Source organism: Polyodon spathula, unplaced genomic scaffold, assembly GCF_017654505.1.
Source record: "Polyodon spathula isolate WHYD16114869_AA unplaced genomic scaffold, ASM1765450v1 scaffolds_1609, whole genome shotgun sequence".
NCBI lineage: Eukaryota > Metazoa > Chordata > Actinopteri > Acipenseriformes > Polyodontidae > Polyodon > Polyodon spathula.
The window spans coordinates 1173-19810 of record NW_024473086.1 but is presented as its reverse complement, the minus strand read 5'-3'; the positions used below and the strand labels follow the sequence as shown (position 1 = coordinate 19810).

Sequence of the window (18638 nt, the reverse complement as noted above, 5' to 3'; positions counted from 1 at the left end):
ACAGCCTCTGGGTCTCGCTGGCTTTCAGACCCTGCATCAGCTCTGGGCAGCAGAACTGTAGGCACAGAAAACAGCAAGAGTGAGAGCCAGTCCCTGCGGTGTAGGCACAATCACACACATCAGCCTCTTGAACACAGACAGTCAGCCAAGTCCAGTGCATGCCAGTGCATACTATTTGTGTGCGACACATATTTGTATTTACAGCTTCCTTACAGCCCCATATTCTGATACCTCTAAATAAAATTTAAAGAAAGAATGTCCTTACCAAGTGTCTCTGAATGTAAAAATGTGACATACCTACAGACACATGCACGTATACACTCTATCCCCATTCCCATGGATATGCATCAGCCATGGCGGCTAATAACAGTATTATATAAAGATGGTATAATATCACTAGAATTATAATGTCTATATAGTGCCTATAGAAAGTCTACACCCCCTTTCAAAATTTTCACCTTTTTTGTTGCCTTATAGTCTGAAAATAAAATGCATTAAAAATTTCTTTTTTTTCATTTATCTACACATCCTACCCCACAACTTCCAAGTGAAAAAAATATTCTAGAAATTTGTAGAGAATTAATTAAAAATAAAAACTGAAAATGCTTGGCTGAATAAGTGTCCGGGTCAGGTGTAACCAATCGCCTTCAAAATCACACACCAAGTTAAGTGGCCTCCACCTGTGTTAAATTGTAGTGATTCACATGATTTCAGGATAAATTCAGCAGTTCCTGTAGGTTCCCTCTGCTGGGTAGTGCATTTCAAAGCAAACACTCAACCATGGCACTTACAAAAGTACTCTGGGACAAAGTTGTTGAAAGGCACAGATCAGGGGATGGGTATAAAAAAATACTGAAGCCTTGAATATCCCTTGGAGCACAATCAAGACTATTACTAAGAAGTGCAAGGTGTATGGCACCACCAAGACCCTGCCTAGATCAGGCCGTCCCTCCAAACTGGATGACCGAGCAAGGAGGAGACTGATCAGAGAGGCTACCAAGAGGCCAATGACAACGCTGCAAGAGCTACAGGCTTTTATGGCCAAGACTGGTCAAAGTGTACATGTGACAACAATATCCCAAGCACTCCACAAATCTGGCCTGTATGTGACGGTGGCAAGAAAGAAGCCATTACTCAAGAAAGCCCACCTTGAATCACGTTAGAAGTATGCAAAAAAACACTCAGGAGATTCTGTGAACATGTGGCAAAAAGTTTTGTGGTCTGACTAAACTAAAATGGAACTCTTTGGCCTAAATGCAAAGCGTTATGTTTGGTGCAAACCCAACACATCACCCAAAGAACACCATCCCTACTGTGAAGCATGGTGGTGACAGCATCATGTTATGGGGATGTTTCTCATCGGCAGGGACTGGGGCACTTGTCAGGATAGAAGGGAAAATGAATGGAGCAAAGTACAGAGAAGTCCATGAGAAAAACCTGCTGCCCTCTGCAAGAAAGCTGAAACTGGGAGGGAAGTTCACCTTTCAGCATGACAACGACCCAAAGCACACAGTCAAAGCTACACTGGAGTGGCTAAGGAACAAAAAGGTAAATGTCCTTCAGTGGCCCAGTCAGAGCCCCGACCTAAATCCAATCGAAAATTTGTGGCATGACTTGAAGATTGCTGTCCATCAACGCTCCCCAAGGAGCTTGACAGAGCTTGAACAGTTTTGTAAAGAAGAATGGTCAAATATTGCCAAATCTAGGTGTGGAAAGCTGGTAGAGACCTATCCCAACAGACTCACAGCTGTAATTGCTGCCAAAGGTGCTTCCACCAAGTATTAACTCAGGGGGGTGGAGACTTATCCAATTATGATCTTTCAGTTTTGTATTTAATATATAATTTTTTTCTCAATAAAAAAACTTTTTTTCCCCTTAATGTGGCGTATGGTGTGTAGATAAGTGGAAAAATCATCATTTAAAATGCATGAAACTCTGAGGCACTGACACAACAAAATGAGAAAAAAGTTCAAGGGGGTGTAGACTTTCTATAGGCGCTGTAAATGTGTAAACAACAAAAACACAGTAAAATTTAAAAGAAACCCAAGCTACCACACAGAAGACCTACTTCTACACTTAGTTATGCCTTATCTGAGGAAACATGAAGCCACTTTTCAGAAAGTGGTTTGAAACCTGGTTCCGTGAGACCTAGTTTGAAGCAGCTTTGCTGTATCAACCCTCAAGTCTCCCATGGTGTGTCGCGCCGTGTAGCGAGTGGCGTAGTCTTCTGAAACCAAGTTCCAAGTGGCTTTGTGTTTCCTCAGCTTTACAGCAGTGCTCCAATCTATCTCTCGATTCACAAACGTTTGTGTCAACAGTAAATAGCCCAGCACTATAATTCACTGCTCTTAATATTTCACAATGTTTTCAGTGTGCCAGACAGAAAGCACTATAAAAATGTGAGCGCTGTACTCCACTATCCTGCCAGTGGCTGCAAAGTCCAAAAAATGAAATATTCTTAACCTGGACTTACTGCAACTTGATGAATTCTCATCTTTAACTGTCACTGTACAGTACAGGTTGAAGGTTTTGCCTCATCCTATAGAATTAACAAATTTTGCTTCATAGTCGAATGAAACCTGCTGAATAATGTTATGTTAACATATTGAATTACATACCGCTTTGTAGTTTTCCATATACTTAACAAAAAACTGACAAACTGAAAAATGACATTTCGAAATCCAATATGAAATACTGTACTACTATTATGGCTTTCAGTAGGCTTTTGCAATATCATTTTGTAGTTTCTTTGACTACATATTCAAATAAAAAGGATCTACAATGCTGTTCACGTAGTTTATTTTTATTACACTGAACAAAAATATAAACGCAACATGTGAAGGGTTGGTCTCATGTTTCATGAGCTGAAATAAGATCCCAGAAATTTTCCATATGCACAAAAAGCTTATTTCTCTCAAATTTTCTGCATAAATTTGTGGATCAGAAAACCAGTCAGTATCTGGTGTGAACACCATTTGCCTTATGCAGCGCGACATCTCCTTTTTTTTTTTTTTTTTTTTTTTTTAAGGTATCTGTGACCAACAGATGCATATCTGTATTCCCAGTCATGTGAAATCCATAGATTAGGGCCTAATGAATTTATTTCAATTGACGCAATTCCTTATATGAACCGTAACAGTAAAATCTTTCAAATTGTTGCATGTTGCGTTTATATTTTTGTTCAGTGTATGTCTCAATCCTACAATTCTAGGTTTGTCCACAGCTGTAGGGTACAGGTAATAGCAGGAGTTGTACAGTGTGTGGGACTTCAGGACATGAGACCAGCCCTCACAGAACGGCTATCAAGCCAAGAGAATCCCTGATCCCCGTATTACAGGGAGTGAGAGCAGAGCTGCTACTTACACACATGTGCCCCCTGAGAGCGGCCACCATGCGGAACTGTGCCCCACAGCGAGGGCACATCTTTGAGGGGGGCGTGGCAGCTGCAGGACCACCTGGTATCAAAACACAATGGGAACAGTACATTAAAACTGTAAATAAAACAGCACCCCCTTTACTAATCCTGTGACCCTTAAAAGCACTCAGAAATGAGAACGACGTGGAGAAACTTCAAATGACCAACGTTTCGACCAGAAGTCTTTCAGCATCTTCAGACGTTGAAATGCTCACCAAAGAAAGACCTGATCAAAATGTCTTGCATTGAATTGATTTTTTTTTTGTTGGTATTTCAACTGCATCATCGTTCAAACATTCTGCACATGAGCGAAAGCAGCTCCTTGATACATGTGCTTTGAATCTACCTACTGATATATTTCCCCATGCTAAAATGAAATCCATTTCCACTCGAGCGGAACCACATTTGCAATCACGATGCAATGACGTTAAAAGGCTAAGCTCTGCAGTTTTACACATAGCATGTTCAACAGTCCCTGCAACAGTGTTTAAGTACAGGGTTCAGTCGTTCATTTGTGGATCACAGAGGGGGATCCATTTCAGAACCGCTGTCTCTATGTAAAACAGTCTCTCAGTTGTTTCTAATTTAAACAAAACAAAGCAGCTTGATTATTCCCCTCCCTTACCGTTGATTTCCATGGGTTTGGACCCGGCCCGGACAGTGCTGCTGGTGCTGGTGGTGCCCGTGCCTGTGCTCTTGCTGTTTGCCAGGACTGGCTGCGCCGGTGGGGGGGTGACTGTATTCACCAGGTTCACCAGCTTCTGAACATCTGCGTTCTGCTCCCCTCTCTTCATTGGCATAAAGTTAGACACGTTAACTGTCGGGGGAATAAACAGGGGTCAAGAGGCTTCTCTGCAGTACGAGTGCAGCCGATAGCTGGCAGTGGGGTAGTTCACCTAAATAAAGAGTAGCCAGTTTGCAGATCAATAGTCCTTTTTCCTGGTAACTGCTGGCGCGTCTTGTTGCACATATCCGTCGAAGACGACACCTGCGCCTCATTCATAAATCAAAAACTACAGTTATGGCCAAAAGCTCAGCATCACCTACAATTTTAGGATTGAGAATTAAAAACAAAACTAAAAAAAAAAACACACCACTACATGAACATAATTTAGATATTTTATTGAACATCATGTAAATCAAATAAACTAAAAAAAAATGATTTGTGAAGTGTCTACCGGAAGCTATGGGAAATGAGAAACTACAAAACGTCATCCAACTCAGTATGTTAACTTAACATTATTTAGCAGGTTTCATTCGACTTCATGAAGCAAAATGAGTTAATTCAATAGGGTGATTGGACTTTTGGCCACAGCTGTACTTGTAATCTCTTTTAGCAAATGCATTTCAACTATTTTTGGAGGAGGAGCAATGCCCTGCTCACACTAACAATGCACGGCCAGGGTACTGAATAATGCACGAGCAACACGCTTTGCAGCCACGCGACCACCATTTACAATCACGCTTCGGCACTTCAATGATACGCTTTGCAGCCACGCGACCACCATTTACAATCACTCTTCGGCACTTCAATGATCGCTTATTGCACGGGTACTGTGAACGGGACACTGGTCTGTCTGAAGGTTTAGGAGTCTCTGAGGCATCTGATGATGTGATGAGGCAATTGATGATTGAAACCCCTGATCATTTAAATAACACACTGGATTCTAATCCCAGGGTGGAGGGGTAGAGCTTGGAGTTTCTGACCCCATTCCTGGTTTTGTGCTTGTGCCGAGGATATTGCTTCAGCAGTGGGATGGAGGTGTAGAGGAGTGAGGGGAGCATGCAGAGTTTAACCCTTTTACCTCTGGAGTCGTCTGTTTCGGAAATCTCCAGCAGCCTGTCCCCCTGCATCAGAAAGCGCCTGTTTGTCACCATGCTTGTTGGTCCATTAATACTCACTGCAAGCGGGGAAAAAAACAACCGGGTTTCTAGTACTGAGTGTGCACTGTGTCTTCAGCGACCCGCATCATCATCATCATCATAGTAATGCATTTGTGAAGTTGAGCTTTCTATCCAGCGGATATTACTTGCGTGTGCTTAGCCGAATGCAACAGCAGATTTGGTTTCATCGTGAATATTATCTAGGCGTTTGTTTTGATGCCTATACAAAAAGCAGAGGAAAACCTAAACTGATTTCATATTGTCATTCAAAAATCGACAGCACCGGAATACAGACTTCAAAAGCAGCAACACTGTGTTCTTTCAATTCATTTCATACATTTGTAGACCCGGAGAAGCAATTAACAAAATGACAGTTTTGCAGAGTGAGGAGGGGCGGTGAAGAGAGTTTCCAATCTCGTTATCCGCTGAGGTAGTTCACACATGTGTGTGCAGACACAGTGACCGGTTCACACATGTGTGTGCAGACACAGGGACCGGTTCACACATGTGTGTGCAGACACAGTGACCGGTTCACACATGTGTGTGCAGACACAGTGACCGGTTCACACATGTGTGTGCAGACACAGTGACCGGTTCACACATGTGTGTGCAGACACAGTGACGTTTCACACTTGTTGCTGCGCTGAGACTTAACAGCAGACTCAAGCCAGGAGACACCCAGCAGCTTTGTACCGCTCACCTGGCTGAAACCCTCTCCGCAGAAAAAAAAGTTCACCATTGTATTTCTGCAAAGCATTTTTTACAGTTTTTCCCCCCATTCTTTTTCAAGCCAGGAGACACCCAGCAGCTTTGTACCGCTCACCTGGCTGAAACCCTCTCCCGCAGAAAAAAAAGTTCACCATTGTATTTCCATGCATTTGCTTTACAGTTTCCCTTCCTTTACCATTCTTTTTCAATGCTTCCCTATGCTTTACCAGACCCCTCTGTGCTTTACAATGCTTCCCTATGCTTTACCATACCTCTCTGTGCTTTACCAGACCCCTCTGTGCTTTACAATGCTTCCCTGTGCTTTACCATACCTCTCTGTGCTTTACAATGCTTCCCTATGCTTTACCATACCTCTCTGTGCTTTACAATGCTTCCCTATGCTTTACCAGACCTCTCTGTGTTTTACAATGCTTCCCTATGCTTTACCAGACCCCTCTGTGCTTTACAATGCTTCCCTATACTTTACCAGACCCCTCTGTGCTTTACAATGTTTTCCTATGCTTTACCAGACCTCTGTCCTTTACAATGCTAAACCATACTTTCACGGTGCTTTATTACACTTTGCGATGCTTTTGCTATGAGAAACTTAAACAGGCTACTGGGGTTTTCAGAAAGAGGTCAGAAGCTCTCTATTATTACTGCCTGGTTTAGCGTACAACTCTGTCAGAAAAGTTTGAGACCAGACACGACACTCAAGACACATGGATGTATTTGTGCACTTAAATGCACATTTTATCCTGTGAGAAGGAAGCAGATTTATCAATTTATTGTATGTAAACTGTTAAATAAGGTGGGTTTTTTTTGTTTTGTTTTTTAAAGTTGCTTTTAACCGAAGACCTTGAAATCTGGTGTTTCAATTTAGTAAAATTAATTCTCGTTTTAGATAAGATGGATTAATTAAAAAACACACATACTACACTAGACAGTAAAGTCAGTGATATAATTTTTCCAAATTGCTGATTTCTTCTACAAGACTCCATGCTCGCTGCTAACACAATAACAAAATAACAAAATATCCGCCTTGCTCTTATATTGGCTACACAGACCTCAAAGCACACAGGTTACAAAGAAGCACATACTGCAGCAACACATTTAAAACGTGCGAGCTATACTGCCCTGCACTTCCTGGGTCACTTCCCCTCAGCAGTGTCTTCTGGGTCAAAGAGCGTTACTGGCTGAAAGAGTGTCACTCAACAGGGTAAGCAGACGGTTGGTTAAGGGCTTCTAAAGGTGGCGAGGCCAGTTTCACCCTCCACAGACAAAGGAAGTGCAACACTAACTGAAAGCATGGCTTGCAAACAGTCATTTCTTCAACTTACTGTATGAAGTACCAGATAGCATGGTTGAAAATAAAAGCAGCTATTCCTCTCGTTCAGCGTACAGAGGTGCGCCACAGGCAAGATCTGATTGTCAGCACCGTCCCCAGCCACCCCCCTCTTACCTAATTTGGAGTTGTGGGCGTGCTGGGAGCTGGTTGCTGTGGGCTGCCCTGGCGTCTGGGGGGCAGAGCTGCGGATGGTCAGAGTGGCCGGGATCACCGTGGTGAAGGTGCTGGTGGGAGTCCGGACCGGTACTGGAGCGCTGGGCCTCATCTGGGTCATCGGAGACAGGACCTGCGGGACCCCCACTGCAGGCTTAAAGAACTGTGTGCCAGGGGCTATGACAAGGGAGCAAAACAGGCAGGGTTTTTATTGATTTACTTTTAATAAGGTTGTTTTGTTTAGAACTTGTTGGTAAGCATTGATCAGGAGCTGCAAAATGGTGCAAAATCTTCCAGCAAGTACCACAAGCTAACTGTACAGAAGGATCACCCCAGGATAACCAACCACAACAGAACCCCAGTCTGTTTTTTGACCAGCATGGAAAATGTCCGAATATAATGGGTTATGAAAGGAGAGTTCATGTTTCATACTTGTGGGGTGTGCTGGGGAACAGTTAAAAGTCATATTAGTACAAATAAGACTGTCCACTGTATTGGAAGGCTTTTCTGAAGTCTACACTTTATTTTGTTTCTTGCTTGTGAATTACACATGTCCTCACTGCAGATTAGCGATCACAAAGCTGGTTGCTGAATGCGTTTCTAGCTGTAACAATATTTAACCAGCTGTGTTTTTTTTTTTTTTTTTTTTTTTTTTTACTTCAACACAAGCAATTATTTCCTGACCAACACTAGAACGGTCACTTACTACTGTATTTCAAAAATGGCCTGCGTCTTAAACTCGAGTGTAGTGATGCATGTATTCAAAACCACCAACAAAAGATGTGACTGCCCAAGTACACAAACAGGACCGTCACTGCCCTGTCCAGTCATCACTGACATAGACAGCCATGTTCAAAGAAGCGGGAGTCATTGTCTGGGAGATGTCAGTAACAACTCAGGATGACGACTAGGACAGATTGGTTGCTGTTCCAGGCATGTTGAGTTACCAATGTACAATATGCCTAATAGACGAGTTTGTAGCGTTCAAACTGGAGCATTCCTCTGTATAAATGGCTCTTGGATTGAGTAATTTAGGTTGTATGTAAATGCGTCTGTATTTGATGTTTGATCTATTCTCAAATTGAGGATGGGAAAAATGGGCTGCATCATAAATTCTAAAGGAATACGGTAGGTAAGATTCAACTCGTACATGAAATAATAAAATGCATCAACAATGTGTACTAAATTAACAAAACAGTTCATGCTGTGCACTAGAGAATTTGGACTTTACTGAGGTGCTGGTTTGTGTCAAGAGTTTAGTGTGCAATTAACATTTAAATGAATCAAACACCATCACCCACCCAGCATGTTCTTACAAGTATGTACTGCATATGACATGACAGGGGTGAAAGCAAGCACATGGTCTTCAGTAAAAAAAAAAAAACTGAACAAATATTTTTGATCTGAACCCCATTCGTTTGTTTGTATTTGAGGGGCTGTGGAGATAGGAACTAAAGCAGTATTTTTTGGGTCACAATGCGATGCAAAAAGCTTACGAATGGAGACCCCGAGTGTGGAGATTGAGAAGCGGACAGCTGTCACGACAGAGCTGGATTTTGCACATTTTATTGCTCAATAATGTCAACATATAAATAGAAACAGAAACAGAAAAAATGCGGAACAACGTTGCACAAATTCAGAATCACTGTTCAGTCTATCTGCATTTACTGTATCAGTGACAATTAGCTATCATACAGAGATCTTTGAAACTGAATCACCGCCCAGGCTATCTGCATTTACTGTATCAGTGACAATTAGCTATCATACAGAGATCTGTGCAACTGGACTGCAGAAGCAGATGGCCATGAGCCTCCCTGCTTGCCTATTGGAACGGGACAGAGTTCAGTCATAAGTAACACGTCTCAGCAAGGCTTCAGGTCACAAGGCAAGTGGAGTTCTGTGGCAGATGGCTGCTCCTCAGCCTCGGGGTCTTTGCTGCGCGACTCTTTCAGTTTCCTGCAGGCCTCCAGCACCTCAGAGGAATGCTGAACCGCATGGCATTCCCGATCCTCGTTCACTCCGATGGCGAGGAGAGCCTTCAGAGTGCGCAGGTTCACAGAGTGGCACAGTGCAGTCTTCGATTCCCTGACTCGCCCCACGACCCCCTCCGATTCCCGGAGGGACAGCGGGAGACAGAGCAGGGACAGCACCAGCCTTTCAAACAGCGGCAGGTGCAAGCCTTCCACTGCCATGTCTTTGAAAACCTGGCTCCAGTACCGCTGGGGGGAGGAGTCTCGGGCCGCCGCCTCTGTCAGTGTCGTCTGCTGCAAGCCCACAAACCTCTGGTAAAGGAAAAACTCCTTCAGCAGGTGGCTTCCTTCCTCCGTGCCGCAGACCCCCAGCTGAGCATCCCAGCCCAGCAGGTCTCTCCGAGACACCTTGTGGGGCTCCAGCACCGCGGTCAAGCCCTTCAGAAAGCCGCCCCCCGGAGGAGATCTCCCGAGGATCTCCTTCAACACGGCCGAGTAGAACGAGGCAGCCTGGTGGAAGATGCGGCTTTCCATCACAGAGTTTTCCAGGTGCTGATCTTGGAGGTACAGCTCCACTTCGGGGCCTGTGCCGACCTCGTTCCAGGGCAGGTAGTTTTTCGGGTCGTCCAATGCGGTCAGATCGTTGCTCCCTTTTAGTATGAGAATGGCAGCTCCAGGGAGCAGGAGCCTGCCTGCGTAAACCCGCGCCGCGCTGCTGATCGCCTTCTGCATGCCAGCCGGGTCTCCCTCTCTGCTGCGCAGAGCCCGGTGCAGTGCGCCCAGGGGCCCCAGCGCGTGCTTCAGGAACAGGAACGTCACTCTCAGCTCCTGGCTCTGCAGGCGCCTGCACACCACTTCGGTTTTGTCCGTCCGGGACTGGTGGGAGAGGAAGTGAGAAAGGAGAGTCGGCCAAATATCCACCATCCGCTCGACCGCGGCCGTCACCTTCAGACATCCTTTGTTGGCAAGCGTGAATGTTTCAGACAGCTCGAAGTCTAAGAGAAAAGGCTGCTGCAGCTTATGCTGCCCCTCCTGGCTGGAGGACCAATGCAGGTGGATATCGCTAAGCAGCTCCTCCACTGGAGCCTCCAGCGCTCGAACTCCAGACGCACAGGCGAGGTCTGCGAGGTGGAAGAGGTGCCCCAAGTTGAGGACTCTGGGGTTAATCTGCTGCAAGACCAAAGTCTCCTCCGTTGCTGAGATGGAGCTGTGTGAGTAGAAGGCAACGAGCTGGGCTGAGGGGATCTTGTACCGGGTGAAAGTGTCTTTGAGGCCGTCGATCAAAGCTTCTCCAGAACCCGGAGAACAGCTCAGCATGTCAAGAAACCGCACAACGTTCCTCGCCAAGTCCGGCTGAAAAAACCCAACCAGCACAAAGAGGAGCGGAGTGCCATCCGCAGCCAAGTCTGTGTCGAGATAAACGCAAAATGGGAGCCGCCGGCACTCTGCGACCACAGCACTCTGATACTGCGGTCCCAGCACGTCTTCGGCGATGCATCTGGACAGACTGGGGTCGCAGCACAGCTCTTTCACCACTCCGGGCTCCCTGCAGTGCTTCTGGAGGAACTTCAGGAGGGGGTCCCAGGAGGCAGGTGCGATGTTCTGAGCCCGGAGCAGGCTTACGAAGGCAGCTTCCGTTTTGGTTTTTGATGAGAGTGGTGGGTCCCCCCTCGGATTCAGCTCCAGCTCTCTCCTCTCTGCGTTCTCCATATGCTGGTCTCCGGCTCCATGCTGCTCTGCGCTCTGCAGGCCTTGGTGCTGGACACTGAAATCCAGGCAGCAAATTCTGCAGTAAGCGAAATGGCATCCCTGCTTGCTCTCCTTAATCCAGTCATAGTCAGACTTCCAGCAGCTCTGAAAGGTTTTGCTCCGTCTCTTCCTCTTTAAGGGGCAGTGGCCGTCAGAACTTCCCTCCTCGGCGTGTTCTTTTGCCTTGCTGTTCTTTTTGTGATCTAGCGGATAAAAGCGGCAAATTACTCTGGGGGGGTGCGGACATGAGAGAATCGACCTGCAGAACCGAACACACTGAGACAGTCCTGAGAACTGGGTGGGAAAGATTCCTTTGGGATCACTGAAGTTCAAAGGAACGAACGAGACATGGGGAATTTCTTGGCAGTGAAAAATAAAATTGAGAAGTTACAGCAGTAGTTTGTTTCTCGTGTAGGGCTATTGATTTTCCACGATCACAGAATCGCAGAATTAGGCAGTGGGAACTGAAGTGGCATTTTGGGAATGGAATTCTGCTTTGCAAATGCAACTTAAAAAAAAAAAAAAAAAAAAAACTAGGCAAACCATCTTTTACCACTGTTATTCTCCCATAAAAAATGGGATTGCTTTGAAAACTACACTACCCAGAAGCAGAGTGATGACGCTTTTATAAAACTTTTTTGTACGTTTATTTGGATCGTTGGGTAATGAGTAAACAGGTGGTTGTGAGGGTGTCACGCTGATGGACTGTGTCTCTGCTGCGGGGCTGCCTGTGTGCTGTGGGAGTCGAGTTGTTTAGAAAAGCAACTAGCTGTTCTATTCTGTGGAATAATATTGGAGTTGTATATACAGAAAAGTGCCTGAAAAAAACCGATCGTCAACCCCGATTAAAAAAACTTGATCGAACTCATGTATTCATTTATTTAGCTATTATCACAAATCTGTTACCCCTTCACCCAACCCCTCACTCAACACAAGGAAACGACACGGTGGTCGAGGTGAAACCTTAGGGTTTATAACTTACTTCTAATTTATCATCAACTCCTTAATAACATTACATACTCACAGATGACTTTTTTTTTTTTTTTTTTTTTTTTTTTAAACTCGTGTTGCTATAACATGGCTCTCTAGTCTAGCTAGTAAGAACTGAAAACGTGACGGTGAATGAGTGGACCAAGGAATCCAATATGAAAAGACATTCTGAAACCAAACAAAGAGCTTTTCAAAATACGTATCCAGAGGGCTGAGCAGGTAGAAGCTCAAAAGTAGGCGCGCTGATCTCTTAAGTTACACTATTAACACATTTTAAAATGTTTAATGATACTCAGTTAAATTCTCACACGGTTCTGTTATTAAAGTACTATTCATACAGCAAAATGTTTCTCTTGTTCAACATGTGCACATTAAGTTATACCAAATTTATTATACTTCTTAAATGTGCAGAGTAAAATACACTGGCCTGCCTACTCTTAACTTTTTTCCGATCTAGCCCCCTTGAATTAAAAAAACTAGTTGAAGAGCCCTGCTCTAACTAAGGCAGCTCTGTCTGTCCAGGGTATACGAGAAACACATGCAAGCAGCTTTACAGCAAGTACAGCACAAACCAGTCTGCGCTGTTGCAGATGAAACTGCACATGAGAGAATAGTGTCCTGAACATTGGATTTAATTTGTAATTTTATGAAAATTGTACATTTCTGTAATAATGCCCATCGTTTGACTAGTCTGTACATTGTAATGACAGCAAGATGCTGTTTTTTTTTTTTAAACACCTTTATTTGCTGACTGACCTACAGCACATTGTTACTTGTGGACTGCTTTAAGAAAGATTTTTTTTCCTGAAAACTACACAGTATCTCAGGGACTTACATTAAAATAAACCCCAAAAAACCCAAACATGAATTCAACAGATTTAATGTCAAAATGTTATTTATGTTCAAAATTACGTTAGTTCTTAATATACTGGTAAAAACGGAATTGGGTCACTCTGAAACGGAATTTGCCATTCCCAGAATGGAAAATCAGGAGCCCTAAAAGCCTTGGGGTTTGCAACCACGGAGAGAAACTTGTAAAACGACTATGTTTTGTCTGGTTGGATAGCTGCTGTGATAAATTCAGACCCTTTCAGTGGCACGTCTCAAAAGGACTGGGTGAAGAGTACATGGATTAAACACTAATGCTTCAAATCAGTAACCAATGATCTAAACCAATTACTGAAGAGGTAATAACCGATGCACTGAGAAATACAACTAAAAACATGCATTTGCTGCTAATGTAATCGACACAGACACCTGCTCCAAATAGGGAACCAGGGAGATTTACTCACTTCTGAATGTCTTGCAAAATAAAGTCACGGCAAATATTTTTTATTTTAATGTATTCTGTTTCTGATCATTCCGAATGGGTTAGGTTTTGTTGCTCTGATACTGAATCATCATTTTGCTGGCTTTGAGCTTCTTTGGAGAACTGATACCAGCTGGTGTCAACTTGAAATGGCATTTGAATCCGTTTCCTCTTTATATGCTTGGTTAGCACTCCTTTAAAACCACAAGTAATGAAACAGGCGAGAGGATTCCCTGTACACATACCTGGCACCAGAGTAATTGGCCTCACTGTCTGTCCCTGCTGAACATTCAGCACGATTCCAAGAGGGGCCGCGGAGTTCTGTACAGGTCTTCCATTCCTTACCGGGAACCCCTGAACAGAGAGGAATGAAAACACAAGCAGCAGAGCGTTAAACAAGCACACTCCTCTGCAAGGACACAAGCACAGGGGAAACGAAACCAAGAGCACACGCGGGTCACCCTTCATGAGCAAGGCAGACACCCGTCAGGGCTGCATCTCTTACTGAATCTTCCAGCGCCGGGAGCTCCCTGGATTCAATCACTGCCTGTTTTAGGTGTATAACCACAGAGACTGTAGGTGGTAAATGCTCAAAATATATCCAGATGTGGGTTACAAGCACAGCTACGGCTAAAAGTTTTGCATCACCTACAAAAATGTAGGATTAACACACACACACACAAAAAAAAAAAATCTACATGATGCTAAATAAAAGATCTAAATTACGTTCATGTACTCAAAGAAACTACAAAATGATGTAGCAAAAGTCTACTGGAAGCCATAATAGTAACACAGAATTTCATGTTAAATTTTGAAACGTCACATTTTTCAATTGTCCGTGTTTCACTAAGTATATGGGAAAAAAACAAAGCGGTATCTAATTCAGTATGTTAACGAAGTATTATTCAGCAGGTTAAATTCTACAGGGTGAAGCAAAACTTTTGGCCACAGCTGTATACCAAATTAACCACTTTAGTTTCTTACAAAAAGGATAGCGAACGGTGAGAAGCGAGTTAAAGCTTACTTCAAAGACGAAATGACTCAAACAGCTAAAGGAGCTTAAGCAAGGGTTTTAAACCCTCTCACCAACACCAGCGCAACTTGATCCCCCTTTTCTTTTGTTAAATATCTTCAGTTTGGAACATGCAGTTCTCCAAGACACTACTACAGAGGACGCTGCTGCAGATTTCTGCAGCCTATTCAAATTCACTTACATGGTCAAGCTGCCAGTCAAACCACGGGACCCATCGCAGCAGCAATCAGGATGCAGCAGTTTACCTGTAGCACGGGTGTCCAATCCTGGTTTCCGTTCCAACTGTGTCCTAAATTACCTAAATTGGACCAATTGTTCCCAATTATTGTTCTAATTAAGTAATTCAGGGCACAGTTGGAACAAAAACCAGGAGGGACACCGACCCACAAGGACCAGGATTGGACACCCCTGACCTATAGCATCGTGAGTGAGCAGCTTCCTGGGAGTACGGCATGGAAACTGAGAACTGTCTGTGTGTCTCTACTGCAGGACCAGGCTTCGGGAGAACTGTCTGTGTGTCTCTACTACAGGACCAGGCTTCACGAGAACTGTCTGTGTGCCTCTACTGCAGGACCAGGCTTCACGAGAACTGTCTGTGTGCCTCCGAGCCTCTTTTGTAATGTTTATTTTATTATAGTTTGTCATTTTTTTAAGTAGTGCTTTATATGTGGCAAGTCAGAAAATAAACTTTTGTTTAATTGTTCATTTAAATATGGTGTTTCGGTGATGCAGATGTTTGACGTGACATGCTTGAACAAAACTTTTGAGTTGTATCCTGATAGTCTGCCTTTCATTTTAATGTTTAAAATGTAACCGTCATGATGACAGCCAGCTGTGGTTTTAGGTATGTGCATAACCGCGGCGGTTCTAGTGTTAAAAAGGCCGGAATGGCAGATCCCTCCCCATGCTCCCTGGCTGTGTCTCCAGCGCCTCCATGCCCTGCCTGCCTGCCACCTACCCAGTTGTACAGTTGGGGAGCTGAGGAGCCCCCACTGCAGAGGAGATGAGGCTGCATCTCAGGGGGGCAGTCCTGGGAAAATAATTTCTGAATAAATACAAAGAAAAAAGAAAAGAGATATATCTATATATCTATATCTATACACACACAGACAGATAAGCTCAATAGACAAACAGACTTCAAATAAAAACAAACGGTGAAAGAAAGTGGGGGTTCCATTAATTTTGGGGGTTTTATTTAAATGGAAAGAGCGCTAGCCAAGGTTTCAAGTGTGCGTCATTGTCTCATTGGCATGAGCAGCATTAGACCCCCTTCTCTGAAGTGACGCTGAGCTGTAGGAGACACAGGAAGTGAAGCAACTCTACTATGGGTTCTTATCAATGAAATACCTACATACTCCAACGGCATGAAACACAAGCAAGCTAGGAACCAACGGCAGAAAAAAAGGTCGGGGGGTTGGGGGAAGGGTTGAAATTAGTAGCTAGGGGTTAGTAATTTTGAACTAGGACGCCAACTGAAAACTGAGCACATCGCAAACAAGAAAGAAACTGTGCTCCACTAAAAAGGAAATGCTTTTTATTAATATTTTCCATTCTGCGTATGTTTGTGTTTATTTATCCATGCGTATGTGTTTATCTGTTTGTGTGTGTGTTGTGGCAGGACAGAAACATCGTGTGTAAATAGTTTATAATCGTTTGTATTGTCTGATTTAAGTTTGGCAGATATGGTGTTAAAATCCTATCCCTGCAAAAACACGTGTAGAACGTGGCCATTCTTAAAATATATCGTTATGTGTCAATTGGGGAATGGCCACACATGGAAGAGCATTTCCGCTAGGAGAAACTTCTGCCAGGCACAGTGACAACTCAAAACATCATTGTCATTCATGTGACACCTGTCCATTCTTAAAGCGATACACTTAAAAATATATATATTTTTTTTTAAAAAGTGGTACAAATATTTTAGCATTCATATATTGCTTTATAATTTCAAATTCTAATATTTTTACACAATAGTTGTTAATGCAACTGAAAACTACAGGAATAATCTCAGGGTGAACTTACATAAGACCAGACAGACATATCTAGACTACAGAGAACATATAAAACATATAACGAAATAAAACTGCACTTTATGCTTTAATTTCCACGAACACACGAGGCAGCCAATCAGAATCATCGTGGATGAAAACAAAACAAATCCTCCCCTCCAGAAGAAACGGAAGGAGGGGGCGTGGATTGAATCGGCCTATCGGTGACCTGCTTTGTCAACAAGCATATGTTAAGTCAGGACCTGCCAAATCACACTCATTCGACTGCCTGTGCCCTTAAAAAGGGCAGAGTCTAGAGGCACACTAATTCGCTCTCATTAGAGACAGTGTCAGTCAAACTAACGTGATGAAGACGGGCTGGTTGTTCTCTTACCTGGGTAGTGATGAAGACGGGCTGGTTGTTCTCTTACCTGGGTAGTGATGAAGACGGGCTGGTTGTTCTCTTACCTGGGTAGTGATGAAGACGGGCTGGTTGTTCTCTTACCTGGGTAGTGATGAAGACGGGCTGGTTGTTCTCTTACCTGGGTAGTGATGAAGATGGGCTGGTTGGCCCCGCCGGTTCCCTGCATCATCTGCATGGGCTGCAGCATCTGAGACATGGCCATGGTGCCCAGGCCCCCGGGACCCTGTGTCAGGATCAGCTGCTGCCCTGCAGGCTGCACCACCGGGGACACAGCAGGAGAAACTATGGGATGAGCCACAGGAGGGGGAGCCACAGGAGGGGGGGCCACAGGAGCAGGGGCGGGAGCTGAGAGCAGGAGAGAGGGATTCATTATTTGGGTTTATACACACTTCAACCTGCCTAATGTCAACCGGAATAAAGTTCCACAAACGAGGAGCACAACAGCAGAAAGCTCCGGCTCCAGCCGATATTTTGGAACAGTTAAAAGTTCTGCATCCTGATCAAGGAACGAATAAGAATATAGTAGATAGAATGGCCCCGATTCATGAAGGGCCTTATAAAAGGTATCATGCAGCATTAATGCAATTAGCAACACAGGGTTAGAAACACAGTGGTCCTGCATCCAAAGCTGTGTTTCAGAATCGTTCAGGTATATTATTGAAATGTCCACATGGCAGGAGCAAAAATCACACCTCTGCTATCGAGCTATCACCAACACTTAGCAAAGTCCTGATCATTTAAACAGAGACAGCTTGACAGGGTTGCAGGGACCACTGTCACACCACATGATCCCCCTGATTTACTGCTGCAATTCAGGGCTGTGTCAGTTCCACTCAGGTAATAAAGAGGAGAGAGAAACAGAGAGAGAGAGAGATATTTAGGTATTTGTTTTGTAAGAACATCAGACAAAACGTCCACTTGTTACATATAGTGCAAAATAAGACACTGCATCGGTGTAACGTGTAGACAGAATCAGTGAAACAAATATAACGAGAGACCAGAGAAGGTGGTAAAATAAAGAGAAACACCCTGGGGTGTAAAATCAATGCGTTTCCAACTGCTTTTGAGGGGGCAGCTTATAAAAACGCTGAAGAGACTAAGTTGATCAAGTCTATTAAGAAATGTATTTGAGATTTCCTTCAACCCGATTGGTCAATATGAGGGCCTTAATCTCTGGTTAAAGGACCCTGAATGTTACATTAAAACAATGTTTAATCCCTGTTGGGCTCTGAAGGGTTCAGTACTTTCAGTGCTTCCTGTGAAGGGGCTACACTCACCCACGGGGCTGCTGGTGAAGACCGTGACAACCGTTTTCTTGGCAGCATCTCCGGGCGGTGCCACACTGATCACAGCAGGGGAAACAGAAGACGCTACAGGGGCTGCAGCAGAGGGCAGAGCAGCTGGCACTGCAACACAAAGGACACCAATCAACCTGCTGACCCACAGCATAGCACAGGCAGGAGCGGGAATGCACACATCACATTCACAAACTAAACAATTAAAAACTCCACACAACAGTAGTGGTGTAAATCGTTTAGAGTTTAAATGTTAGAAGCGTCAAACGTTTTTAATTTTGCTTGATCGTTTAAACTTTGTTAAAAAAGGTCAAATATTAAGAAGCTGGTGTCTGCAAATAACTGCTACTCCATTTTTTTATTTTTATTACT

At 44.0% G+C, this 18638-nt stretch overlaps 1 protein-coding gene across 1 annotated transcript; it reads right to left on the bottom strand.

The window, feature by feature from the left end:
* Nucleotides 1-7691: 7691 nt before the first annotated feature.
* LOC121309992 lies at nucleotides 7692-13758 on the bottom strand. The gene has a single exon (XM_041243182.1). It carries the CDS (start codon nucleotides 11186-11188, stop codon nucleotides 9371-9373), a length of 1818 nt encoding a protein of 605 aa, XP_041099116.1. The 5' UTR covers nucleotides 11189-13758; the 3' UTR covers nucleotides 7692-9370.
* Nucleotides 13759-18638: the final 4880 nt, after the last annotated feature.